Below are 27,751 nucleotides of genomic sequence, written 5' to 3' on the forward strand. Positions count from 1 at the left end.
TGTAATGGGCAACTGCTCTCTGACGGTACAGCTACACTGCTTTGTAAGCCCAGGGTTAGTAGAATTCGAGTCCCGGTTTGAACCCTCCACCCTTGTGGGGTCCTAGGATCCTCACTCAGAGCCTTGGGTTAGCATGATGTGTATGTAGATAAAAGGGGGGTTAGGCTTGAGCCAGAGTTTGAATCCTGGATTTACATTGCAGTGTAGACATACCCTGACAGTTTTGCCATTGACTTCCATGGAGCAGGGTTAGGCTTTAATTTAGCATTGTTCTAATGCAAAATTTATTTATTTATTTTCGAGCCCTCCCCCTTACAAAATGGGACTGTCCAATGTTATCTAGATGGAACTGGGACCATCAATACATTGATTCCAATAAACACATTCTACTTTAAGTAAATCAGTCTTTTGAGCCTGCTGTCTAATTTTGCATAGCCTAGGAAACCTTTTAAAAGCACATACCTTAATATCCAAAGCTTTCAGGGCAGTATTTCTCAATTTGAGCCTCAGTGTGTTAGTGGGCATTTTAACACCACTCACTCAAATATGGCCCAGCCTCCCCTATCGTAACAGAGGGGCAAGGCAGGCCAAATTTCAAGAAGTGGCATTCTGACTATGAGTGAGTGGGAAGATTCGCCACACCCCAGCAGGAAGTTTGATGTGCCCATCCACTAGGATAAGAGTGGGCTGGGGAGAAACACCCATTTATTAAAGATTGAGGGCTCTACGGGACCAGCCTGCTCCTCTCTCATGTACTGAAAGATTTATAACAAGGAAAAAACTGGCCATTCATATTTTAGCTTGCTGGATTTTTTTTTTTTTTTTTTTTTTTAAATGGAAGATGTGATCAGAGTTACAGTTGAGGCCCGAATGAGGACGACGATACACAACAAATCTTGGTGCAAAATACCAGGAGAATCCAGCCTCCTTTTAATAGAGAGAATGCAGGATGGGACTTCTTCTGGTGATGAGAGCACATCACCCTCTCTCGCCTGACAGTGACAGCAAGGGGGTAAACAGCTTAATAGGTTACAGTCCCTAAGTAAGTAAGGACAGCTGCCCTGAGAGAAAGCTGGGCCTTCCCAGGAGGCCCTCAAAACTGCTGACCAGCAATACTGCAGAAAACGCTGCATTGGAGACAGACATGGGGAAAATGATATTTTATTGACTGGATACCCATGTGGACGGAGAGGCTGGGACCTGGCCACGGCTCCTTAAGGGCAGGGATTGGATATTCGGCCCATGAAGATGATGGTGTTGATGGCAACTTCCCGGATGAGCAGCAGGAAGGGCCTGTTAGCATTGAAGATCATTTTGTTCATGGGAAACGAACGCCCCGAGATCATAACTACGGTAGAAGCTGCTGCCTCACTGCCTTCCTCATTCACCTGCCAATCAGACGGAAGATGGGATTAACATACAGTCCTCATGTGCATAGGGCAGATGTGCATGCTGCAGCCCCCCCTTACTTCCAAGTTGGCTGGGAGTGCATGAGAGTAAAGTCACAGGCACACGGCTGTGAAATGCTCACTCCCTCTGTGCAGAGCTCCCAGGTCCTGCCGGCTGCAGGTGGTACACCAGGCTTCTCCACATGCTACCACAGAGCACCCACCCCCTCTGCTACAGCTAACTGAGGATTTTCAAGGAGTGGTTTTAAAAGGTTCTCCCCCATTGTTTTATGGATCTGAAGCACACAGAAGAATACACAAACATCATCTTATGTGATAAAGTCATGAGACAGTCCTTTACATCTGGTTAACACTCGATGCATCTGGACCTAAGAGGCCAGATTTTCAAACTCATCCACTTCCAAACTCTGATGTGGACGTGTAACCCCATGATTTCCGGCACATGTGTAAGTATGTTCCTGTGCAAATCGGAGGGGCCTATGCATGCCTGAAAAACAGGCCCACAAGCCACCTGTGCTATTCTGATCAATACACTGACAATCCTGAATCAACAGGGGGAAGAAGGACTAATGCCCAGACTCTCAAAGGTTCTTGGGTGCCCAACTCCTACTGGTTTCAGTGGGAGTTCAGTGCCTATATACTTTTGAGGACCTGGGCCTAGCTGATTTAGGAGAATCTAGAGATGGAGAAAGATGAATCTAAGTTCTAAATCTGCAACATTAGCTGCAGAAGCAAGACCAGCATAATTTTAAAGAATCCTTATTGAGGTTGCAGGAACAAACTGTCCTGATGTGTAGAAAGAATAGTAAATATGGCAGGCAACCAGCTTGGCTTAACAGTGAAATCCTTGCTGATCTTAAACACGAAAAAGAAGCTAACAAGAAGTAGAAGATTGGACAAATGACCAGGGAGAAGTATAAAAATATTGCTCAGGCATGCAGGAGTGAAATCAGGAAGGCCAAATCACACTTGCAGTTGCAGCTAGCAAGAGATGTTAAGAGTAACAAAAGAAGTGTTTCTTCAGGTATGTTAGCAACAAGAAGAAAGTCAAGGAAAGTGTGGGCCCCTTACTGAATGAGGGAGACAACCTAGTGACGGGATGTGGAAAAAGCTAATGTACTCAATGCTTTTTTTGCCTCTGTCTTCACAAACAAGGTCAGCTCCCAGACTACTGCACTGGGCAGCACGACATGGGGAGGAGGTGACCAGCCCTCTGTGGAAAAAGAAGTGGTTAAAGACTATTTAGAAAAGCTGGACGAGCACAAGTCCACGGGGCCAGATGCACTGCATCCAAGGGTGCTAAAGGAGTTGGCGGATGTGATTACAGAGCGATTGTCCATTATCTTTGAAAACTCATGGCGATCGGGGGAGGTCCCGGATGACTAGAAAAAGGCTAATGTAGTGCCCATCTTTAAAAAAGAGAAGGAGGAGGATCCAGGGAACTACAGGCCAGTTGGCCTCACCTCAGTCCCTGGAAAACTCATGGAGCAGGTCCTCAAGCACTTAGAGGAGAGGAAAGTGATCAGGAACAGTCAGCATGGATTCACCAAGGGCAAGTCATGTCTGACTAGGGTGACCAGATCACCCAAGTCAAATATCGGGACGCGTGGCGGGGGGCGTGGCCAAAAAAAAAAAAAAAAACACACCTTCCTCCGCAAGTGCTGGAGGGAGGCCGGGAGACTCAGGGGAAGCGCGGGGCCGGGGTGAGTAAGAGTCTGGCCTGGTCCAGAGCAGGCAGGACTCAGTTGGGTGGTAGGGAGAGGAGGGGGGCGGCCCGCGGGGCCAGGCGGTGGGGCTGTTCTCACCCCCAGGCAGTGGGACTCGGGAGCAGCCGCTGCTGCAGCTCCCACTGCCGCGGGGGGAGGAAGCGGCCATGGTGCTTGGCGGCTGCGGCTCTGGCGCCCCCGAACCCCCCGAGCCGGGGCCTGCTGCGGGGACCCAGCAGCGCGTACGCTGCGCCCAGCCCAGCCCCTGGCCAGTCGCATCTGGGCTGCTGTCCAGCTGGTGCTATCGCGCGGCGGCCCCGGAGTGGGGGCAGCAGGCCCCAGCCCCCCCGTCCCGCAGGGGAACGAACGGGCTGGGCTGCCGATGCCCCCGCCCCGGGGCCGCCGCGCGATAGCACCAGCTGGGCAGCAGCCCAGACGCTGGCCAGGGGCTGGGCGCAACGTACGCGCTGCTGGGTCCCTGCAGCAGGCCCGGGGGGTTCGGGGACGCCACAGCCGCAGCGCGCCATGGCCGCTTCCTCCCCCGGCTCCCGAGTCCTGCTGCCCGGGGGGGGAGAACAGCCGCGGGCTGCCCCCCTCCGCTCCCTACCGCCCGACTGAGTCCTGCCTGCTGGGGACCAGGCCGGACTCTTACTCACCCCGGCCCCGCGCTTCCCCTGAGTCTCCCGGGCCTCCCTCCAGCGCTTGTGGAGGGGGGAGGAATGGTGAGCCCGGGGAAGAGGCGGGGATTCAGGGAGGGAGCCATTCGGGGGAGGAGGGGGCGGGGGCGGGGGGCGGGGCGGGGGGGGGAGGCGCGAGCACTTCCGGGCTCCAGGCTCTGGAGCATTTCCTTGTTTGTCCAGTGTCCCGACCGCACGTCGGTCGGGACGCGGGACAAACAAGGAAATATCGGGACAGTCCCGATAAAATCGGGACGTCTGGTCACCCTATGTCTGACTAACCTAACTGCCTTCTATGATGAGATAACTGGCTCTGTGGATGAGGGGAAAGCAGTGGACGTGTTATTCCTTGACTTTAGCAAAGCTTTTGATACGGCCTCCCTCAGTATTCTTGCCAGCAAGTTAAAGAAGTATGAGCTAGATGAATGGACTATAAGATGGATAGAAAATTGGCTAGATCATCGGGCTCAACGGGTAGTGATCAATGGCTCCATGTCTAGTTGGCAGCCGGTATCAAGCCGAGTGCCCCAAGGGTCGGTCCTGGGGCCGTTTTTGTTCAATATCTTCATTAATGATCTGGAGGATGGCAAGCACTGCACCCTCTGCAAGTTTGCAGATGACACTAAACTGGGAGGATTGGTAGATACGCTGGAGGGTAGGGACAGGATACAGAGGAACTTAGATAAATTACAGGATTGGGACAAAAGAAATCTGATGAGGTTCAACAAGGACAAGTGCAGAGTCCTGCACTTAGGACGGAAGAATCCCATGCACTGCTACAGACTAAGGACTGAGTGGCTAGGCAGCAGTTCTGCAGAAAAGGACCTAGGGGTTACAGTGGACGAGAAGCTGGATATGAGTCAACAGTGTTGCCAAGAAGGCAAACGGCATTTTGGGCTGTATAAATAGGGGCATTGCCAGCAGATTGAGGGATGTGATCATATTCCCCTCTATTCGGCTTTGGTGAGGCCTCATCTGGAGTACTGTATCCAGTTTTGGGCCCCACACTACAAGAAGGATGTGGAAAAATTGGAAAGAGTCCAGCGGAGGGCAACAAAAATGATTAGGGGGCTGGAGCACATGACTTACGAGGAGAGGCTGAGGGAACTGGGATTGTTTAGTCTGCAGAAGAGAAGAATGAGGGGGGATTTGATAGCTGCTTTCAACTACCCGAAAGGGGGTTCCAAAGAGGATGGATCTAGACTGTTCTCAGTGGTACCAGATGACAGAACAAGGAGTAATGGTCTCAAGTTGCAGTGGGGGAGGTTTAGGTTGGATATTAGGAAAAAACTTTTTCACTGGGAGGGTGGTGAAGCACTGGAATGGGTTACCTAGGGAGATGGTGGAATCTCCTTCCTTAGAGGTTTTTAAGGTCAGGCTTGACGAAGCCCTGGCTGAGATGATTTAGTTGGGGATTGGTCCTGCTTTGAGCAGGAGATTGGACTAGATGACCTCCTGAGGTCCCTTCCAACCCATGATATTCTATGATCACGATCACTGGCTATTGAAATGTTTTAAAGCAAGTTTTATGGTTAAGTAAAAGGATATTTGTTGTCTCAACTTCCCAGGACAAACAACTTTAATATTAAAGCAGCAGATCAGAACCGTCTAAAATAATGACATTGAATTTGTTGCCCTGCCAAAACCCTGGATTCCCCCCACCCGCACCCCCATTCTTTGGCAGCAAGCCTTACAGGGTATTTCTTGCATAGGCCCAACAATGCTGTAGGGGTCTGATCCAAAGCCCTCTGAAGTCAATGGGAAGACTTGACTTCAACAAGCTTTGGCTCAGGCCTTAGGTTCTTTACAGACTCTGAACCACATGTTCTACTTTGTGCTGTTGGGCTTTGGAATTCAATTGTTGGTGGTTTTGGTGCCCTATCTTCTCCTGCCACAGACTGGAACCCAGAAGAGAGTCACAGGCTTAGATCAGAGATGAGTGGCACAATTTTAAGTTTATCGGAGGGGAGAGGAGGGAAGGGAAAGGTTTTTGCTGTTAAAAAGACTAAATAAAAAGTTACATTAAAAGAAAAACTACAGGAGAGCACCGGAAAGCAAGGCTTACCTCAAGGAAGGCTTTGTGGAAAGCATCAGACACATACAGGTCTGTACGGCCCTCTGCAACTATACCTTAAAAAAAAAACCAACAAGCCATAAACAGACAGGGAAATTCAAGAACAGATTTTTGAGAAGCCAACACTCTGAGCACCAAAGCATTTTGATCTCACACCAGAGGAAGTTTGAGGCAGACAATCAACATTGATGGGGAAAGGACAAATTAAATGAGGACAAGGGTCAAGCTAACGATCCAAATTCTGCCCTGCTGCCGTTGTATTGGGCCCACAGTGACATCAGGGGAAATCCTAAGTGTTTGTATCTAAGGGCAGATTTGGGCCCTTAGCACTGAACAATTTGCAGGCAAGTTTAGTACTGGTGGAAGATGCCAGTCTGACAACCCTTTCTCTGTAGATTCAACCCTGACCCACACAGGCCACCCCTAGGATCAGAGGGGACTTTTCCCCAGTGGTGACAGTGGATTTTGTGATTAGGACACTTGTGCACTGCTCAGTGGAGAAGCCACTACAATTCTAGCACTGCTTTCAAATACTTGGCGCCCCTCCACACAGTGCTGCTTCATTTCATTTCCCTCCCCCCACTCTCACAGTGGGAACCTGCCAGGACTGACCTGGCAGCTTGGCATGTTCAGGGCTGAAGAGATCCACCAGCCCCATGTGCTGCAGCTTCTCCTTCAGACTGAAGTTGTCTTCGATGCGGAAGCGGGGCAGGTAGACAGAGAGCAAGATCTCCTTCATAGAGCCCAGCCAGCTCTGCAGCCGCTCTGGGGTCAGGTCCCGCTCTACTTCTCCAAGAGATGTGCCCATGGTGGGCAGGATGAGAACCATGGTGATGTCATCCCCTTTGTACGGTAGCTCCACCACCTGCACATGGTCGCTGGGGACGGAGACGTGACGGAACTTGTTCTCCTGGTACATCATGGGGGTGGCACAGATTTGGCCGTTGCTTCTATAGAACTTATCCCTTTTTGTGTTCTGAGCAGAGAACTCTGATTTCCAGTGCCCCTGGGGGACCATAAAGACAAACAGTAATCAGTCACAGATCAGAGAATCCCAGCCCCACGCCCAGCACACGCTGAGCCACGGGGGATCAGTGCATTGCTCTCCCTTCTTTAAAAAGGGAGGCTCTCCGGACCATGCTTGGCTTCCCATTTGTTACTAGCAGCACCTCCCATTGTCCATGCTAGTGATGGGAAGGACTAGGGGGGTTTTGCCTGTTACAAAACTTCAACAAGGATTCCATTTTTCAGGAGCAAACTGAGATCAAGGTAACATTGAACCTGAATCCCCCAAAGTTTTGAGAGAGAAGGAGCTGGCTCACCACTGTTGTGGTGAATAGTGCTTTGCATTTCTGTAGTTAACAATGAGGTTAGCCTCACAACCTCCCCCCCAGCCACAGTGGGGAGGAGGCGGCTACGGATAGGGAAACAGACACGGAGAGGCTAAGTGACTTAGCTGATACCACATAGCAGCTCAGTGGCAGAGCTGGTTAGGAAACGGACAACTCCCCTATCCTGGAAGGATGCTCTTCGGCCCCCCCACTATCTCCCTGAAACGGAATTGATGTACAGAACTCACTGGCTTGTCCCCAGTTGTGCTGATTGGGGACTGTCCATCTCACCACAGCTTGGGCAATGAAATCAGAGCAGTCAGATGTACTTTCTGGGCTGTAGAATTTGGAGCTAGATTCAAATTTCAGACCCTTGCCATATCTTAGGGGTGTTTGGATCTGGGATTTTGGCACAACCCAAATAGGGCCCCGGCACGGAATTCTGATCTGGATTCCAGACCTCTCCCCGCAACACAAAGATCAGGGATGGGAAGATTCAGGTTTTTGGTTTGGTTTGCACCCCTCTCTACCTTATAGTGAGCTTCACTTTTCAGTTCTCTGTCCCAATGTTGGTATGTTTGGGTTTTCACTGAGTCATCATAGCTGACAGGCCTGAGCCAGCATCTCTGTTTCTTAAAGCTTCAGTGTGTCTGGGCTAGGAGAATGATCTACTGACTTCTCATCACCCCACCCGAAGCCTGGCTATAGACCTCCCCTCTCCCCAGGGAAGCAAATTTCCCAAGGGTTGTTTCCTGTACCTTAAAGTAAATGGTGTTGACCAGCACCAGCACAGTGAGGTCATCAATGCCTCCCTCAGGGATCACGTCAGTAATGCGGTTCTCAGTTTTATTAGCGATCCACTCATTAATTAGAGTCCTGGACTGCTCCGGCTTTTCCTGGAGGAATAGACCCAAAACAATAAGTTACATGGGGATTTTAATACCCCATTGTCTCTCTGCAGGAGGCAGCCATCAACAAGTGTGTGTGGGGGGGCATGTTCCCAGTACAGACCGTGTGTTCTGAGCACCATGCTTCAGTACTCAGAAGTGAGAACCTTGTAAATGGATGAACCCGAATCTGAGCTTAAAGCAGGTTCGGTCAGTAGCAAAACTGTGCTGCATTCAAGCACATAAGTCATACACAGCCCCTTGCCCCTGGGTCACAGCACCCACTAGGCGACTCAAGCGAGGTAAGGGAGAGAATTTATCAACAGCACAAGGATTTGGAAAGGGATAGAAACCAAAGTCCTTCGGACTCACTTTGAAGTTCAAGGGCCAGAGTTTGGCTCCATAAACCACCTCACTGATGTTCTGGTAGGTCTCGTTGAAGGTCAGAGATTTCTCCCCAAAGAGACGATTGGCCGACACCAGCTCTGAGGATTTGTTGGCCTTCTTATAAAGCCGGCAATTCAGCTTGGCGAAGAAGAAGTGGATCTGATCAGATGTCTTCTCTGAAATGGTGTCAAACCGGAAAACCTAGGTAACCAAAGGAGAGAGAAGGAATCACAGACATGGCTCCCCATTTCCTGTAGCCACAGGCAGAGGGGACAGGCTGATAACTGTTCAACAACTCCACAGACACAGGGACACTGGACCACTCACTCTGGACTTGGTGAGAGCTCTTGGTTTGTTTGGGTTTAGTCACATGGAAACAGAGATAGGCCTGATCCAACCCCCTGGATAGGGTCTGGAGATTTGTGGAGTTTAGACACATCCACAAACTTTTCAGCTGAGCCCCCGTCTCTCTCTCTGCAAGAAAGCTGGGTGCAGCTATGCAGAAACAAGGCTTTGAACTGTCCAGAATACAAACACCGTTTAACAAAGAAAATCATACGGCTGCTCCTTTCTCTCCTCCCCTTCAAAGCACAGATGTCTCCTCTCCCACACTCAGACTATACCCTGCCCATCCCCCTCCCCAATTGCCCCTTTTGCCTGATCCCTTCTTTTAAGCCTCTACCTTACACCAAGAATGGCTTCACAATTCTCATTCACCAACCGTCCTCCCTCTTTCCTTTCAGGGAGCAAATGGAGCCCTTATGAGTGCTACACGTGGAATCAGGGGGCCTGGATTCTTTTAAATCCTGGGCACTAGCCTGGGAAACTGGGAGACCCAGTTTCAGTTCCCAGCTCTGCTGGAGGATTTCTGCGCGACTTGGGGCAAGTCACTAAGGGTTTGTCTACCCAGGAAATGTTCCTAGTTATACCACCAGTACAGTCACACCACTGCAACTATCCATGTGGACTTGCTTATTCAGGAATAAGAGTCCACCTGAGTGTTACACCAGTGTAATGATAGTGGTTTAAATTCCTATTTACAATAGCATAACTTTCCCAGGCAGACAAAGTCCTAGCCTCCCTGGGCCTCAGTGCCCCTTCTGAAACTTCCCTACCTCACAGGGGTGTTGGGAGGATAAATACATTAAAGATTGGGAGGTGCTTGGATAGGACAATAATGGGGGTGCATCTAGGTACCTTAGACAAATGACTCCACTACAGAGGAAACCGATGTCAGCCGAAGAACCAGCACATCTGGCTCACAGTCCTGTGCCTAGAGCACACCTCTCACTTGGTTAGTCAAAGCAGAGCAGTACAAGCAAAATGAACAGAGCTAGAATCCCAATTATAATTAAGGGCTTTAACAATCTGCCATTCAGGTAATGGGTGGATCTTGTTTCTGCAACTGCCGCTTTACTACAGCCCATGCAATCATTTACTCATGAGGCAGGAGCACTTACCTTGCTGCAGTAACTTCTGCTTAGAGATCTAATGCCAAATACAAATGGGCACAAGCCATTTATAGTCTCAGCTGCACTCCCCTCTCTTGGCTTCTATCCCATGGAGTTTTCACACACACTATGGAGGAGCCCTCTGAAAACTAACACTGCCATGGTCTCAGTAGGAAACTGGAGACCCTGAAAATCACAAGTTACAGCCTAGTGACACATGCCTAAAGTGCCCTTTGCTGGCTAGTGAGAGAACCAGAAAACCCTGCTCCTCACTTCGACTTCTCTCTGTGTCAGCTTTATTTTCAGTCTTTCCAAAGAGACGCTCATGCGAGTGGAAACTCGTTTCACTCAGGCCACCCAAGAGTCACCACCCGGCAACAACTGGGTGTGGATCCGGAGAATGCCCTTGAGCTGGCTCCAGGGAGATGCCTCAGGCACCTTTTCATTGATTCATATTTTTGCTAGTGGGATCTCTAGCAAAGTGAAGATACTGAGCCTGTCTTCCAAGTCTATTGTGAATGGTGCTATCTTAGCCGTGCACCGTTGGAAGCAGTTGCGCATGTGATCTCACAAGGGGCTACATCCAGCCACATTAGCATCAATGGGACTTATGCCATTGACTTCAATGGGAGTTGGATCAGCCTGAGGTTCATTAGAAGCACACTGGTGGGACCACTCAGTGGTTAGCACCATAGATTTCCCTAGGGCAGGCACAGGCTGATAACTGCACTGAGGGTCTCCTAAGTGCCTTGAGATCAGTAAGGGACTCAGCTTCCTGGATATTGGGTGATGCTGTGAATTTATTTTGTTTCAACACAGAAGTCAGTCTGTGGTCTCCACCCCATCCCTTATTCATTCCAGGAGATAGCCTTTGTCTGGCAGCATTTCCATGGAGCGATAGAGTTATTTTCCCTTATCTGGATAGGGGCATCCAGAGTTTGGGCTGCTGGAGGAAGAGGGAGAAGCTGTAACACTAACCCCATGCCCAGGTCTCATTAGGTTTCCCTCAGTTTTCAGCACAAGAATGATCTATCCCTGCATGTCTAACATAGCCTAGCTACACATTGTCAGGTCCACTAGGAGCCAAGCATTTGCCTTCTCCTCCGTGCCCCTTGAAGAGTTTCCCACTCCTCCATATGGAGTCAATAGGCCCAAACCCAGCGTGCATCAGAAGAATTTACTCCAACCACTGGAGCTAGAGGAGTTGGGATTCCCAACAGACCAGGGGAAAGCCAGCCTGGAGCTTCCTGCAGTGCTCTCCACAAGGACAGGTGTCCTGACAAGGGGCTTGTTTAGCCAAAAGGTCTCTCTCTCTCTCTAAGCAGGGAAATGTCCTGAGTGGAGGAGCCTGAGAGAGCTTTATCACCGACAAACAGCTGGCAGCCAGCCTTTAGTAACCTTGCTCTAACCTCAGTTGTTAGGATAGCAACTTGAAGAGGCTGAGATGGTGCCACTCACCTCCATGAGCTGCTGGAGGGTGTTACCGCAAGCACCGAGTTTGGTCATCGCAAAGGCCGTGGAGATGCTGAGGGGTGACATGAAGATGTTTTCATTGTCATTCTTGGAATCTGCCAGGTATTTGTAGAATTCCGTGGCGAAGTGGGTGTTGGCCTTTGATAACTCCCAGACACGGGGATTAGTAGATTCTGGAATCTTCTCCTTCACTTGCTCCAACCCTAGCCCCTCACTCTCCTTCTTCTCAGGGTTACGGTAAATGCACATGGGATTCACTGGGATATCCCTTGGCTTTGCAGTGCAGATATCTTCCACAGGGTGGTACTGAGGAGCTACTGCACCCCAGAGGCTGATGATCAACCACATGAATAGATGCATCTTCCTGAAACCAGCAAGAGAAGTTACAATCCAGCTGCAAGCCTTGCATGAGCCATCCCTCCAAATGGACTCATGGACATAACAGCCACTGTATTCATCTCCTCTCCAAACTCACTAGTCCCATTGTAAACTTCATATGGAAATCGTTCCATACCTCAGGGCTGTCGATTAATCACAGTTAATTAACACGATTAACTCAAAACAATTAATCATGATTTAAAAAATTAATTGGTGTTTTAATAGCATGGTTAGACAATAGAATACCAATTGAAATGTATTAAATATTTTTGGATGTTTTGCTACATTTTAAAATATATTGTATTCTGTGTTGTAATTGAAATTAAAGTGTACAGTGCTCACTTTATATTTTTTATTACAAATATTTGCACTGTAAAACTGATAAAACAGTATTGTTCAATTCACCTCATTAAAATACTGTAGTGCAATCTCTGTCGTGAAAGTGCAACTTACAAAGGTAGATTTTTTGTTACATAACTGCATTCAAAAACAAAAGTATGTAAAACTCTAGAGCCTACAAGTCCACTCAGTTCTACTTCTTGTTCAGCCAATCGCTAAGACAAACAAGTTTGTTTACATTTATGGGAGATAATTGCTGTCCCCTTTTTATTTACAATGTCACCTGAAAGTGAGAATAGGCATTCGCCTGGCACTTTTGTACCTGGCATTGCAAGGTATTTACATGCCACATATGCTAAACATTTATATGCCTCTTCATGCTTCGGCCACCATTCTAGAGGACATGCTTCTACGCTGACGACTCTCGTTAAAAAAATAATGCATTATTAAATTTATGATTTAACTCCTTGGGGGAGAATTGTATGTTTCCTGCTGTTTTACACACATTCTGCAATACATTTCATGTTCTAGCAGTCTCAGATGATGACCCAGCAGATGATGTTCATTTTAAGAACAATTTCACTGCAGATTTGACAAAAATGCAAAGAAGGTACCAATCTGAAATTTTTAAAGATAGCTACAGCATTCGACCCAAGGTTTAAGAATCTGAAGTGCCTTCCAAAATCTGAGAGGGACGAGGTGTGGAGCATGCTTTCAGAAGTCTTAAAAGAGCAACACACTGATGTGGAAACGACAGAACCCGAACCACCAAAAAGGAAAAAAAAAAAAAAAAAAAAAATCAACCTTCTGCTGGTGGCATCTAACTCAAATGATGTAAATGAACATGCGTCGGTCCTCACTGCTTTGGATCATTATCGAGCAGAACCCGTCACCAGTATGGATGCATGTCCTCTGGAAAGGTGGTTGAAGCATGAAGGGACATATGAATCTTTAGCGTATTTGGCACATAAATATCTTGCGACACCAGCTACAACAGTGCCATACAAATGCCTGTTCTCACTTTCAGATGACATTGTAAACAAGAAGTGGGCAGCATTATCTCCTGCAAATGTAAACAAGCGGTTTGTCTGAGCAATTGCCAGTACAAGAAGTAGGACTGAGTGGACTTTCTAGGCTCTAAAATTTTACATCGTTTTATTTTTGAATGAAGTTATTTTTTGTACAGAATTCTACATTCGTAAGTTCAACTCATGATAAAGAGATTGCACTACGGTACTTGTATTAGGTGAATTGAAAAATACTATTTTTTTTTTACAATGCAAATATTGGTCATTAAAAATAAATATAAAGTGAGCACTGTACACTTGTATTCCGTGTTGTAATTGAAATAAAAATATTTGAAAAATGTAGAAAATATCCAAAAATATTTAAATAAATGGTATTCTATTACACCTCTACCTCGATATAACGCTGTCCTCTGGAGCCAAAAAAAAAAAAATCTTACCATGTTATAGGTGAAACCGCGTTATATTGAACTTGCTTTGATCCACCTTAGTGCGCAGCCCCTCCCCCCCCCCGGATCACTGCTTTACCACGTTATATCCGAATTCATGTTATATTGGGTCGTGTTATATCGAGGTAGAGGTGTATTAACAGCGCAATTAATCACGATTAATTTTTTTAACTGCTTGACCGCTCTGTTCTAAACATTTTCCTAGTCATTAGCAGGAGATGAGCTCCATGCTCAGTCCCAGCTCTACTTTATGTTATTGAAAGTTACTAACATGGGAAATACCAAGTTGGAAGAGTGAGGGGACAGTAAAATGGTCTTTTAAAGTGGCAGTCCTACAAGGTGCTAAGTGGAGGTGCCCGTCCAGTGCCGACTGCTGTGCAAGGATCTCAATGCACTTTATATTCATTAACAGTCACTGGGCCCCTGCAAGTTATGTCAGTATTACTGATCGGGAAATCAGGCCAAGCAGAAAAGGGGCCATCGGGCACAGGTTAGCCAAATAACTATCACTGACTGATGGTCACACCTCTGCTTGCACAGGAATTATAAATCCCACCACCTCTTATGTTGCTGTGATCAGCAGTAGCATAGCACCCCAGCCTAGTGTAGGCACAGTGGAATGTGCAGTGTTTAGTACACCTGTTTGTAAGGCTTCCATCACTATGGTTTCTACATGCATTTTTACGTGGCTTAACATTGGGTCTGATCAGATATCCTATGCACTGCAGCATACAGACCACACTTCTGTCTAGCTTGAAAGACAAGGAATGGAGACTTGGCTACTCGCCCAGGACTCAGTACTCCATGGAGAGCCTTTGCAAAAAGATGGATCTATCTTAGGTTTTCCCACAGTGCCCATCACCACAGTAACCCAGCATGGCATACTTTATGGCTAGGTGCAAGCGGAGGTGCATTTATCTAGAGTGATTCCAGAGGTACAGTTCCACTACCAGTGTGGCCTCTGGCAGTACAATTTTGATTCAAAGGCATTTAGATAGAATGGTATTGGGAAGGAAGGGTGGCTTTGTTGTTAACACAGTGACCTATGACACAGAAGATCTGGGTTCCATTCCTGGCTCTATCACAAACACACGGTGTGCGACCTTGTGCAAAAATCACTTAAGCTGCACCTCACTTCCTCATCTAGAATGGAGATAATGCCTCTCATTTTTTGCGGTCTTTTCTCTTTAGATTGCAAGCTCTCCAGGGCAGAAACGGCCTTATTAGGTGTCTGCACAATGGCTAGCACAATGATCTTGCTTGAGGGTGGTAGCCACTTTTATTATGTACATAATAATTAACAATGCCGTGGTGACAAGTGCTACAGAGATACCTAGAAACAGAATGAAGAGCTGCAGGCGAATAGCTAGGAAAGCTACCCGCAGCACTAGCTTCTGAACATTTCCTTCCCATTGGGAGCAATGAGCAAGGGGTCAAGGCAAGATTGAGATCTGCACACAAGGATCTCTGCTGTGTATGTGGACAGCCAGAGCTGCTATTGCTTTCCTCACTTTTAGCCTACCATTCTTGCTGGAGGAGGTTTTTCTGAGTATTATAACTGCTCCACCAATAGTCTATAAGTGACTGATTTTGCATCATATCTCCCATTTCAGGACACTGGGAAGAGCAGCAGCAAGCTACAGGCCTCAACTCAGCTCTCAGTCAACTGCAAGGACAGGGTTATTTACAGGCACAGACATGCGGTCTCTGATAGCCTAATGTCCGAGTTGTCAAAGCTAAAAGCCCTTATAAAGTCACGTGCCTTAGTGCCTATCATCATAGTGTCTAGGCATTGCTTTTTCCATAACCAGGCTAAAACTCAGATGCATTCTTCAGGAGTCAAAAAAGCTAATAGAATGTTGTGACTCATTAAGAAAGGGATAGATAAGACAGAAAATATCATGTTGCCTCTATATAAATCCATGGTACGCCCACATCTTGAATACTGCATACAGATGTGGTCAGCCCATCTCAAAAAAGGATGTATTGGAATTGGAAAAGGTTCAGAAAAAAAGGGCAACAAAAATGATTAGGGGTATGGAACGGCTTCCATGTGAGGAGAGATTAATAAGACTGGGACTTTTCAGCTTGGAAAGGAGAAGAGTAAGGAGGGATATGATAGAGGTCTATAAAATCATGACGGGTGTGGAAAAAGTGAATAAGGAAGTGTTATTTACTCCTTCTCATAACACAAGAACTAGGGGTCACCAAATGAAATTAATAGGCAGGAGATTTAAAACAAACAAAAGGAAGTATTTCTTCACACAACGCACAGTCAGTCAACCTGTGGAACTCTTTGCCAGAGGATAGTGTGAAGGCCAAGTCTTTAACAGTTCAAATAAGAACTAGGTAAGTTCGTGGAAGATCGGTCCATCAACAGCTATTAGCCAGGAAGGGAAGGGATGGTCTCCCTAGTCTCTGTTTGCCAGAAGCTGGGAATGGATCACTTGATGATTACCTGTTCTGTTAATTCCCTCTGGGGCGCCTGGCATTGGCCGTTGTTGGAAGACAGGATACTGGGCTAGATGGACCTGTGGTCTGACCCAGTATCATAAGAACATAAGGCCAGTGACTTCCGCATACGTGGGGCCACCCCTGGCAATACAAACCTTACTGAAAGATGCTCAGATATCACTGCAAAAGGCCTGGATGCAAACCTAAATAGAGCAGAAAAGATTGGCTGGTCCTGCCTTATTCCATGAAAGAACTGAAAGTGGTCATGTTTTAAACACAGATGGTGGAATTCTAGTCTGACTGCAGTCAATGGCAAAACTCCCATTAGGTAAGATTTTTTTTTTTTTTGCGCACCCTTCTATCCTAATGTTGGAGAGGCAGGGTCAGGTAGAGAATTGCTTAATCAGCTCAAAATTGCAAGGCTCCAAGCAGTCTCTTGCATTGATCATGGGAAGTTCAGGAGTCAACATCCAGAACGCACTTTAGAAACATCCTACTCCTCCTCCCCTCCCCAGAGTCAGGGTCCACAGATCCCAGTAATTTTCCATTCCAGTACCTTTGCTCAACAACGTTGTCTTCTGACAAAGGGCAGCATTCACTAGTGTTACAAACTTATGGATAATTCTCTAGTGCCAGAGGTGTGCTCCCTCCACACTACGCTAGAAGTAGCGCTAAGAAATCAGTCACTATTATTTGCTCAGAGTGCTTGAAAGCCTAACAAATATTAAGGCGCTTAACCTTTGTGGAATTGCTCCCACCAGAGCTTGCGTGCGTGCGAGAAATTCCCAGGAAAAGTAGGTGCCCCACTAAGATCCCCAACCTGAGGCAAATAGCATTTTAGAGACAAGTGAGAGCAAGCCAGGACTTTCCAAGCCTCCTTGAAACAACTGCTCCCCACTTTACAGTTTAAGAAGTGAAGGGTTTGCAGGCATTCTAGTGAGCAGCAAGTGGCGTAACCAGGATCTCTAGGAAACCTAGACAGAACTCTACAAATACCACCCCTCAGCACTACAGTCAGGGATCCCTGACAGACAAGGAGTCCAGCAGTGGCTGGAATGTGTAGATTTCTACGATGAGTCCATGAGAAACCATGTTAATGAACATGAAAATCTCATTGGAAGCTAGCAGGACTGTGGAACCAATTCCTCTTACCTTGTGGTGTCTCAGATTCCTCGCCTACAGGACGTGAGCTGCAACGTACAGTGACAGGCACGCTTGCTTTAGGGCAGGGAAAAATCAGAGACAAAGCTAGTCAATAGTTGCTTCTGCACTGAATTTCTGCACTCCACCAGAGCTCAGTCAAGTCAGGGGAGAAAGGGAGGGAAGAGGTGGGATGTTGAGGTCAAAGGTTGATGACCAACCGTGGAAGGTTAAGCAAAGAGTTGAACAAAGCAATGTTTGATCTGAAAAAGGTTTTAAAGTTCAGTTTGATGAGGGAAAGTTTGGTCACCTTCTCCACATAGACTTCAGGGCTCCCCAATTCTGGCTGATAAAACACACAGAAGTTTTCCAGAATTAAAATGATTGTAGATTTAGAAACTTAGGTCAGGGCCAATTCCTCTCCGCCCCCTCCCCTCCTCAACCAAATACAAGTTGGAGAAGATTTGCGTAGTTTCCATTCTGCAGCAGTTTGGGCTAAATCACACACTTCTGTTCTTTAGTTTTCCCCATTGGTAAACTGGGGATCGTGATCCTTCACCATCTCACAACTGGCACGGATGGGAGCTTGGTGCTGATTTAATTCAACAACTCAGATGCAGTTTGCTCCATAAACATCATTTGATTTAAAAAAAGCCAATCAGATTGGTTTTATCATGCAATAATCAGTAACATCTTCACAATAGAGGCCACTGCAAGAGCACACACGAAACCCTCTATCCTCCAGACACTGCAAGACGCCCAGGATTATGCGTAAAAAACCGAAGTGTTTGTGAAGCACTGTCCTGTTTTCATTCCTGCCAGAGAGCAGGTTTTGGCAGAACCGGACTGTCAGCCAGAGCTGCAATGCAAGTTACTGAATAACACACAGATTAGTCCTTTGAAGGCATTGTTTGAAATGCCTCTCCATGGGAGATGAGCCATAAAGCTATGGTCTTTAGTACAGATAACCTACTAGAAAGAGAGCTCTAAAGGTTTATCAGACTGGGTTTCCAAGGTGCTGAGCACTGACAAATCCTATAAACTTCAATGGGAGTTTGGGGGTTCTCAGCACGACTGGATGGGGAGGGGGTAAGGGGAGGAGAGACCAACAGGTAATTGGTTTACATTCACCAAATATTTGTAGGCCTTGTAACTGAGAATACAACTTTCAACATATGCAAAGGAAGGCATTTGTCATGGCCCCCTCCCTTTAATTCATTGGGAATGTGTATTTTCCACCAGGACAAGAAAAGTACATTTGTATTACTGAGGAATTATCAACCTGTGCTGCAGCAAAGGGCTAAGAGCCTGGCCCAATGCATCCTGAAATTCACAAAGATTCCCACTGACCGTAGTGGGTGTTGGAAGGGCACCAATTAGAAAGTTAAGGTTGCAGCAGAATTGTGATTAAAATAAACAAATATCCATGTACATAGGGCAGCTTACATTGGCAAAAGGTAGACGGTAGTGCAGATTTGGGGCCATTTAGCCAAGAGACAAACCTCTCTCTGCTCCAAAAAGTGATTTGATTTTTAAAATGGACAGGTTTTTACAGCATGCAGGGTTGTTGTAGCCATGTCAGTCCCAGGATATTATAGATACAAAATGAGTCAGGAGCTCTCTTTTAGTGGACCAGCTTCTGTTGGTGAGAGAAGCTTTCGAGCTACACAGAGCTCTTCAGTCACCTTCTCTCTCTAGGCTCTTACAGTGCTTTGTTGGATCGTGGTCACTGCAACTGGGGGAGGCTCCCAAGACAGAAGACATGTCAAAACTGCATAGGCACTATTCTTGTGTCCGACATGGAAAATGCAGTAAATCAAATATTGTTTGCTTTTTGTCTGGTTCTGCGGAGCAGGCATTTTTTGTCCTGGTACCATGCTCTGTTGCACTGGGTAGGTGTCGGCATCTCAGGTTCCTCAAGTGACAGATGGAACTGGTGACCCACCCACACTCTCACCTGATGGGTAAGGTTCAGAAGCATCAGCCATAGTGCTGCTAAGGTCTCCCACCTTCAACTCTAGGGGAGAAAAGTCACCATTCACAATAGAGAAAATAAGAGGCCTTGTAGAAGGTCTACCCTAGTACAGCTAGGAAAAGCAGACAGGCCTCCAGTGTGTGTCACTCACCTCGGCAGACTGCCTTTTGAAATATTACAAACCTTTGGATATGGCCACACTTTTGTGCAATGCACAGAGCACCATGTTGGCCCCACTGACATCAAGGAGGGTGTTGCACATGAAGCAGTGGAGCCACTGGAACGCAGGAAGGAAGGAAGGAAGGAAAGACATTTTGTTCAGCACTGACCTATAGGAACAGCACACAGGGATCCTTACTTATCCAAAATACTAAATAAGTTCAAGAAGTCATTCATGACTCGACTCAAATCTCATGGTCTCCTTTATTATCCTATTTTTTTTAAATTTTATTTTAATTTTTTTTTGTTAAATATACCTCTGCAGGGCACAATCACATACAATCAATACGATTGGTAAATTACACAAGCTCTATCCCAAGCATATATGCACCAATGTTAAAAAGTTATTTTTAAAAAACCAAAACAAAAAAATAAAATAAATTCCACCCAAAAAGGTGATAATGACTGCAGAATGTCTCGGGGAGACCGGTATGAGCCTAAGAAACCACAGAAAACTAGGCTTACAAATAAAAGTATTTCTGTAGAGAAATCCCACAACTGGAAACAGTTAGGTGGCTTCTAAAGTGGGAATGCATGTGGTTGTGTGTGTTCTGTCTCAACTGTCACAGTCCTCCCACACACACCTAACACCCACTTCCCCATAGAGTGGAACAAAATGGGGACAGAGCTCTTCACATTACTATCACCGATTATCAAAAGCAGGAAAAAAAATAAAAATAAATCAAGCTACAGTGTAGCTGATAAGCTGACCTTTAAGGAAAGCTCCTCTTAGCACAGAGGCTGCTTACCTGGCAAGCAGAAGCCACGGGGAACGCAGAAATTCCTGACACTAGAAAAGCTAAGAGTCTCACGTTATTGGCTATTTTGTCCACATTGCAGCTGCCCACTTAGGAGAGGCTGCAAAGGAATGGCATAAAAATTACGAACAATGGAGCAGCTACGTTGCTAGGGGGGTTATTTCTCCTCTCCTGACTCAAGCTGTTTTCTGCATGCAGAGAAAGCTTCTGCCACCTCTAATAAAAGTTAGAAAGGAGCTCACTGCCTAGGTCCAGTTGTGGGATCTATCCAGTACACAATCTGGTTTGGATGCCAAAGACTTGTGAGTATTATCTGCCACAAATTATTAACAACTTTAATGTTACAGAGAAGCAAATGATTTTTAGTTTATACCATAAACATCAAATACACCACAGGATTTTGTTATTTAGTTACAGATACATATACATATTTCAGTATATCTAATACTTTTTCCTTTCATGGACTGCGTCTCCCTTTGGTTGTACTTTCCCCAAGACAAAACTGTTTTTCTATTTTTAAATTGATACTGCTGTGTTTTCCTTTTGGCCAAAACTTCCAGAACCAGGAGGAACTGGTGAAACTTACCCAGCTCCAGATCTATTGGGAAAAAGCATCCAGAATCTGGTGGCTGCTGCTCAGCACCTGAATGGAAGATGTCTGATTTTCAGAGGTGCTGAGCTCCTACTGGACTTAGAGGTTAACTTTGTGGAAGCTGCAGGGGCTCAGTAGCACTGAAGGTCAGACCACTTATTCAGGTGGTTAAACTGTCAACATCCAAGTTTGGACATTTTGGCCACGGTGTTATAAAGTTCCACCTACACTGGGAGGCTGTTGAGGAGGAAGTCCAGTGTACACACAGGAAGAGCCAAGTTCTTCATGCACTCCTTCATTAGATTTCAAAGAAAGCTCCACTCTCTCTGCTTATAGTGTTCAGCGTTCCCATGGCATGAAACTGCTCTCACCACTTATACATTTAAATGACATTAATGCTCCTTTCTCCTTCAATTAAGGTCCCATCTACATCACAACAATCAACTGCTTCCAAGGATGAGGCATGATTAGAGACACAGTTAACACGTGGTTTTTACAAAATGTGGAACCTGTGTTAGGAGACTCTGTTGGAATAAGGTCTCCCAGACCAGTTGACTTTTGACATGTAACTGAACTGGCACTTAAGCCTCTTCCCAGTATCTGCCATTTTGTCAGAAAGCAAGTAGTTGATGGTATCAGTATTTAACAATATGGTATCAGTATTTAATTTTTATATTTCATATTAAAGTTATGGTGAGAGCAAATCCGTTTCAATGTCATATGAACAATCTTGGCCATGTACTCACATACCGCAAAGGACACAAAATGTGACTTCTCAGCACCAAGACTGTGTTTAGAAGGTAGCTCAGAAGTGTGATTAATTTTTAATATAAATTGAGATTACATTTAGCATGACAGGCTTTTCACCAGGTCAATGTCTGAATCACTATGCTGAACAAGACAGGGGAAGTGTTTTAGTATGTTAAAGAGATGTATAAACTTGTGGACAGTAGCAATCAATCACTGTCAATACTGCCAATATTAGGAGATGGGGCAGAAAGTGTACATGTTTATAGACAAGGGGAGGAGAAGGAAATCAATATAATGGATGGTTATGGAGGTGAAGTCATGCCAGTTATTCTGCCTGCTCATATGAACTCCTCTATGTAATTCTCCACTCAAACAGCTTTGGCATGGATTGGTTTTCCATTTGTTAAACAGAGGAGGCTAGCTGGCAGCACTGCTATTCAACGCTCTCATTTTTAGCACTGAATTTCTTGTTTTTTTTTTTTTTATTAAAGTTCTAGTCAATCTTTGACTAAAGATAGCTTCTTGACAAAGTGCTCCCTCTTCAAAAAGCTGCCCTGAGGGTTGGTACTTATCACTGACCTGTGGCTGTCAGAATATTTTTAAAAGCTCCACACTTTTGTGAATGGAAACAGCAAGAAGTGGAGGATTTTCCGATTACTTTTACTGTTTAGGTATTCCTCTCTGAATTTCAAAAGCGTAATCTGCAAGAGATTTAAGTGACCCCATGGAAAGTAGTTTAAAAAAAGGCTTTACTGTATGTCAAACTCAAAAGCCCAATTCTTCTACTTTGCAGTTCAGTGAGTTTGTCACAGATATTAAATACTTGTTATTAGTAGGCAACAATGTCCTTGCATGAAGTATTTGTACTGTATTTGATTTAAAGCAATGGTATAGCTGGACAGGAGTCTTGTCAGTCTCACTGGACTTCCTTAGAAGTCAGCAAAAATTCACATTTGCAGCAAACTAGTTTTTAGAAATTTTAATTTTAAACCAGCAAAATCCAACAAGTTAATCAGCAATAATGTTTATAAACATGGCTTTTTTAAACTATGTAAACTTCTAAGTGCCTTCTCTGCTACCTGTAAATTAGCTGAGAGAGTGCATGGGAGTGGATGAAAGAACAAGTATGAAAGTTAGAAGACTCAAATATATTAGGTGCTTAAACACACCCTTATCAAATTGCGTAACTAGATGAACTGATGCCACCATTTAACATATGTTTAAGGCTTGACAATCATTAACTGTGCAAACTGCTACCAGGAAAATACAGTCAACTCACAAAATTCTACAAAGATCTGACTATCAAAACGGCTATCCTGGGGGAAAAAGGGTGAAAAAAAGTAAAGCACAAGTCTTTGGCTCTCCTTTAAAGAAAAACAGCAGTTTACCATGTTTATACAGACCCCCTGCTTGCCTACCAGTAGGGGCAATATCATATTTGTGCATCACTGAGTAATAACACCATTAGAAAAGGCAACTTCACAGAAGTTATTGGCTAAGCGAATTCATTTGAATGCTCTGTTTTGAGGCAGCAAGCTGTCACTGTTGCATGATCAGAGAGGATGATGGACAAGCCAGAGAGGTGGACCAGAGGGAGATAACACGGGTCAGTAGAACCAAGACAGCTGAAGAATTTGAGTTTAAAGTGGTAACAGCACTACATGTATGAAAGGTGCTCAGATCCACAGGATTTCTATTTTGAAATGGGGTAAGGCAGCCTACAAATGGCTAGAAGATAAGCATATATAATTCTACCACTAAGATAGGGAAACTGGGGCACATGTAAGAAGGAAAAAAACGCATGATACTACAGGAAAAATGAAATTGTTTATACTCCTAGTGGGTCAACTGACATTGTGAAGACTAGCCTGCTGTTTGAAGTGTCTCATTTTTAGGGCTCTGTGCACATTATGGTTGAAACTCTGCTAGCAACAAGCACTCAAAGGTTTGATCTACACCAGCAAATCTACCTTACTTGCCATACAACATGATAGTGCCCTAACAGCAGTCCAACACTGTTCTTGCTGGAGTAGATGGGACCAAGCCAGGCTGTAGAAGTTTCATTTAACAGAAATGGACAATGTCCTGATGTAATAGGGACAGGGATAGGACACAGAAATGAGTGAAGCAGTAAACATAGCTGGTTCATGGGAATTTAGGTCATCTGTTTTAACAATCAGTCCTTGCACCTGAAGAGTGATGGGTTCTCAGCTCTGCTGGCAGGATTTTTCCACAGAAAGTGGATTTCAGGTACTGTCTTCGTGAAAACAAAGCCTTTTTCTGGTTCCCTATTTCCCTAGTTTTATCACCTAAACTTCTCCACAGAAACATAGGGAAAGGGCAAGAGCAGGAGAAAAAGGAAACAAAGCCAAAATCAATAAGGTTTGCACATATTAAACAGACTAGTTAACAAGCCAAACTACAATGCTGAGCAAACAGGGCATTCACCTGGAGAGACTGATCACAACAAGGACACTATGCACAAAAAGTACAGCACAAACAGGGGAAAAAACAACATTAAAGGTACTCTTTCTAATCCATGGGTTTAGTAGCATTTACCCTTGCTGACCTATGTGTAGTGATCTGAACAGTTCTTACTGTAGAATTTTTCTTTCCCTAGGCTTAGAGAAAAGAGGGTCAGTTCTCAACTGGAAATGCAATTAGTTGGCACAACAGATAATGGGCCATAATTTTTTTGCTCCCTCCAGATTTTCTTCCTACCGTGAAGGAGAATGTGCCATAGCACGCAAATTTTTTGGTAATTTTAATTATTTTATGTAAAGAAGATTTTTCTAGTCAAAAGTAGAAAATCTGGCATTCTGCACTTGCCCTCCTAGGTTGGAATACTGCACTACATTATCTTGACTAAAATGAGCTGGTGTTAATATAAACACAGCAGAAAAAAATGTTTCTTAAAAATAACGAAGTCAAAGCTGACCTGATGGTGGTGATCTTCACTTCAGGAGTAGAGACCACAGCATGGGTACCTGAATCAGCTCACTCACCAGCACGCTGTCAAGCGCACTGAGCCCACCCTAACAGGGAGAAGGATGGAACAGAAATAATCTCTCAGCAAAGTCAGCCCAGTCCTCTTAAGCTGGAAGGATGGAGGCCATGATCAAGGAAGGGTGCAGGATGTAAACATGTGTGAGTGGAAGGATTAGTGCAGCTGGTGAGAATCCAGGGCAGAGAAGAGTCTTCCTCACAATCAAGGGAAAAAAACAAGCCTCAGAACTGCTTTCTTCAGCAATTCTGAGGCCAAAGTTAAGCTAAGAGTGAAATAAACATGCACGAATGCACGAAGAGTGTGGCTGTGAACTGAAAATGCTTTATCTTCGTTCCGTGCTTCTACCTCCCAATCAGACATTTGATCAGAACAGCTGCGCTCATGTGAAAAAATTCTTAAAACATACCCAATATATATACAGATATAACTATGTATATATGTATATATATATTTATATATATAAATTTTTATTTAAATAAAAAAGAAAGCTCGAATCCCAAGCCAATATGTGTATCAAATCCTTGACCAGCCAGGTCTGTAGGGCATAATCAAATTCAATGTGAAATAGTATATAAATGCGGTGCCTTGACTGGGCAAATTAAATAATCGCTACTCAAAAGAGTCTTCTGTTTGGACACTCTACTGGTAGGCAATAGTGGGACTGTATCTACCCCCTCCCCCATTTTGTTTAAATTAACAGTATAATGGATGCAAAGCTTAGTCCAAGGTTCCTATGACCTTAGCAGGAGTTAAGGGTTAAGAAACAACTAAACAAGAAAAGTATTAACTCTTGCTTTTACCCAACCAAAGCAATGCAATAAATTTATTACATAACCAGTGCTTTCTGATTTAGTAGTCTAATCCAGAAAGAAAAACAAAAGGCAGGCCACACGGGCATGGAGGGAGCGACACTGAACACACTCTTCTCCACTGAGTTTTCTATTCAGAGGGGCTCAGTTCAGTGCAGGCAGAAAGGGTCAAAATACATGCAGCAAGAGCAAATCCTCAAAGATTTCTGTGCCTGTTAAGAGGAACTTCTCAGTGGAATGATACCACACAGAACTGAAAGGCTTGTGACTTCTTAAACCCGCTTCCATTCAGGTGTCATCTTCACCTACCCACCTCCATTGGGAGACTGAGCAAATGACATAGGTCACAAAAAAATCCTGGCTTTCAAGTATTCCAAATACTTCTGGCAGGATCGCTGTTGGACCCGAAGTGGCATTTCTGGATGTAACTTTTCTCCAACAGAGAAGAAATGCTGACTTCTGAAAGGATTCCATGCAGCAATGGCAGACCAAGCTAAAGAGCAGCAGCTGGATTTCCAATCATTGCTGTCCAATTCTGGTATGCACGGATCGTACCGAGCATTACTATTACTTCTACACTTGCCCTCCTCTACTTTTGCTAATTGCCAAGTTTTGTGCATGTAAACAAAAGTTCTCTTCCTCTTCCCATGAGAAGCCTTCACTGACACCACAAACAAATAAATTGCAGGCCAGAGGTGGCAGACTATGTATTTATACACAAGCAGCTCAGTAATTAGCAGTAAGGGCAAAAAAGCTATAATTGAAATAGTTTAAAAAAAACAAACAACAACAACAAAAACACCACGCAAATGGAAGGCCTGTTCCAAAGCTCATAGAAGTCAATGGAAGTGTCTTTACTGACTGATTTCAGTGGGCTTTGGATCGGGTCCATAACAGGTAGTCCATGCCCTTTCTGAAGCAACCCTAGATGCTATCATGAATGGAAGAGGTTGGGCTACAAAAAGAGACCCTTTATAAAAGACTATCTTCCTATGCCCTAACAAAGGAAACTTCCATCTTTCTAAATAGTGGCTGATGAAAAAGGGTCTTTGCAAGCTAGTTCTCAGTTATTTTCCTTCCTTAAAATCTGTGTTCTCGCTCTTTTTTTACCTTCCTATTGCAAGGGATGGAAACTTTTTGGTGCCTCTGTCATGTTGCTCAGTGACAACTGCTGGTTGGCCAAGCAGCTCAGGCACCGGACAACTAACTTCTTCAATTTCTCCTGGAAGTCTGAAACATACAGGTCTCAACTAGTTGAGGCCCTCTGTCCTTTGCTGAACTCTAATCCCAACCACAAAATACAATGTCATATCAGTTCCTTGTTAAATAAATGTAATGTGCATACACCACTCTCTTTGCTACTGCTTAAATAATAGCCTTGGGGATACATGCTGCAGTGGGATGGATATTATGGAATGCTTTCACTGAGCTGAGACGATTGCATCAACTGTGGCTAAAAGTCAATGGGTATAAGTAGAAAGGTATTGTAGGTGTTGAAGAGAACTCCTAGTTACAAGAAATTCATTTTAAAAACCTACTGATGTTTGCTGCATGTTTTCTGACACTGCAATTAATAGCCTCCCTCCATCCTACATCCCTCATTCACCTTTAAATTCATACAAGGAGGCGGCCGACGTTGTTCTGAGGTGAAAGGGAGTGGAGGTGGTAAGGAATTATACACTGGGTATGTAATAATACCAAAGTAAAAGAAAAAACCTACTTCATTAAGATCATACAATTAATCAAACAGAGTATATATATATAATATCTTTTTTTTAAAGCCCTGGATCCAAGGCGTCCGAAGTTATTAAAATAAAGTTCATTCACAGAACAAAAACAAATTTAATCTGAATTGCTTGCAGATACTGCTAATTTTTTTTTAATTAAAAAACGCATTAATGTGAACTATGTGCAGGGTTTGTTTCTAGTAGTGGTGTTTGTGCACATTGCCTCCGGACCTCCTGCTGCTGCTGCTCCTGCATTTCTCTGACTACCTTTAGAGGGAAGCGTGATGGAAGCTACCAACTCCTTCTCCCCAATAGAAACTCTGGGGGGATGCTTTCCTCACTTCATGGAGAAGAGGTGGGTGCAACTCCTGTTCTCTGGGAGTCCTGATGGTCTCCTCCCCCCTCTGGGTCCTCTGACAGGTTCAGAGATGTGGTCTTGTTTGACAGGAGGCTGATGTTCTCTTGTGTCAAGACTGATCCATTTGGAACATCACTGTGGAAGGAGGGATGCAGAAGGAGAAAAGGAGGATAAACAGATTTTAAAAAACTGTACAAGGCCCTGACTATTGTTGCTGCAGTGTCACAATGACCATCTGTGACTATTTCACGAGATAGGCACAAGCTTGCCTTGTACAATGAATCTATTTACTTTTCACAAATACTCACCAGATCAGAAAAAATATACATTAAGGATAGTGGAAAACAAACACCACAATAAAGGAAAAAACTGTACA

General features: G+C 44.9%; 2 protein-coding genes across 7 annotated transcripts in view; both read right to left on the reverse strand.

Annotated features, from left to right (window-relative positions):
- Window positions 1-1,145: 1,145 nt before the first annotated feature.
- Window positions 1,146-17,372, reverse strand: SERPINC1 (serpin family C member 1). Its single transcript, XM_054038630.1, has 7 exons — window positions 17,193-17,372; window positions 11,381-11,759; window positions 8,457-8,672; window positions 7,956-8,093; window positions 6,479-6,872; window positions 5,858-5,922; window positions 1,146-1,388 (listed from the first exon to the last, which is right to left on the reverse strand). Exons 2-7 carry the CDS (start codon window positions 11,753-11,755, stop codon window positions 1,215-1,217), a joined length of 1,362 nt encoding a protein of 453 aa, XP_053894605.1. The 5' UTR covers window positions 11,756-11,759; window positions 17,193-17,372; the 3' UTR covers window positions 1,146-1,214.
- Window positions 17,373-19,559: 2,187 nt separating this feature from the next.
- The window catches only part of RC3H1 (ring finger and CCCH-type domains 1), a 104,071-nt gene continuing 95,879 nt past the window's right edge, over window positions 19,560-27,751 (reverse strand). For all 6 annotated transcript variants that reach the window (XM_054036959.1, XM_054036962.1, XM_054036961.1 and 3 more), the window contains one exon: window positions 19,560-27,510. In XM_054036959.1, the coding sequence (XP_053892934.1) occupies window positions 27,360-27,510 (151 nt within the window). In that variant the 3' untranslated portion in view covers window positions 19,560-27,359. The remainder of the gene's footprint in view (window positions 27,511-27,751) is intronic.

This window comes from Malaclemys terrapin, chromosome 8 (assembly GCF_027887155.1).
Source record: "Malaclemys terrapin pileata isolate rMalTer1 chromosome 8, rMalTer1.hap1, whole genome shotgun sequence".
In the NCBI taxonomy this organism is placed as follows: Eukaryota; Metazoa; Chordata; order Testudines; family Emydidae; genus Malaclemys; species Malaclemys terrapin.

Bases quoted from the DNA above. Each gene is read 5' to 3' on its own strand.
- SERPINC1 (XM_054038630.1), bottom strand. From the start codon at position 11,755: ATGCATCTATTCATGTGGTTGATCATCAGCCTCTGGGGTGCAGTAGCT. The intron at 6,873-7,955 runs GTACAGGAAACA...ATGGTCCCCCAG, and splicing joins TCAACACCATTTACTTTAAG to GGGCACTGGAAATCAGAGTT. The intron at 5,923-6,478 runs GTCAGTCCTGGC...TTTTTTTTTAAG, and splicing joins TGAACATGCCAAGCTGCCAG to GTATAGTTGCAGAGGGCCGT.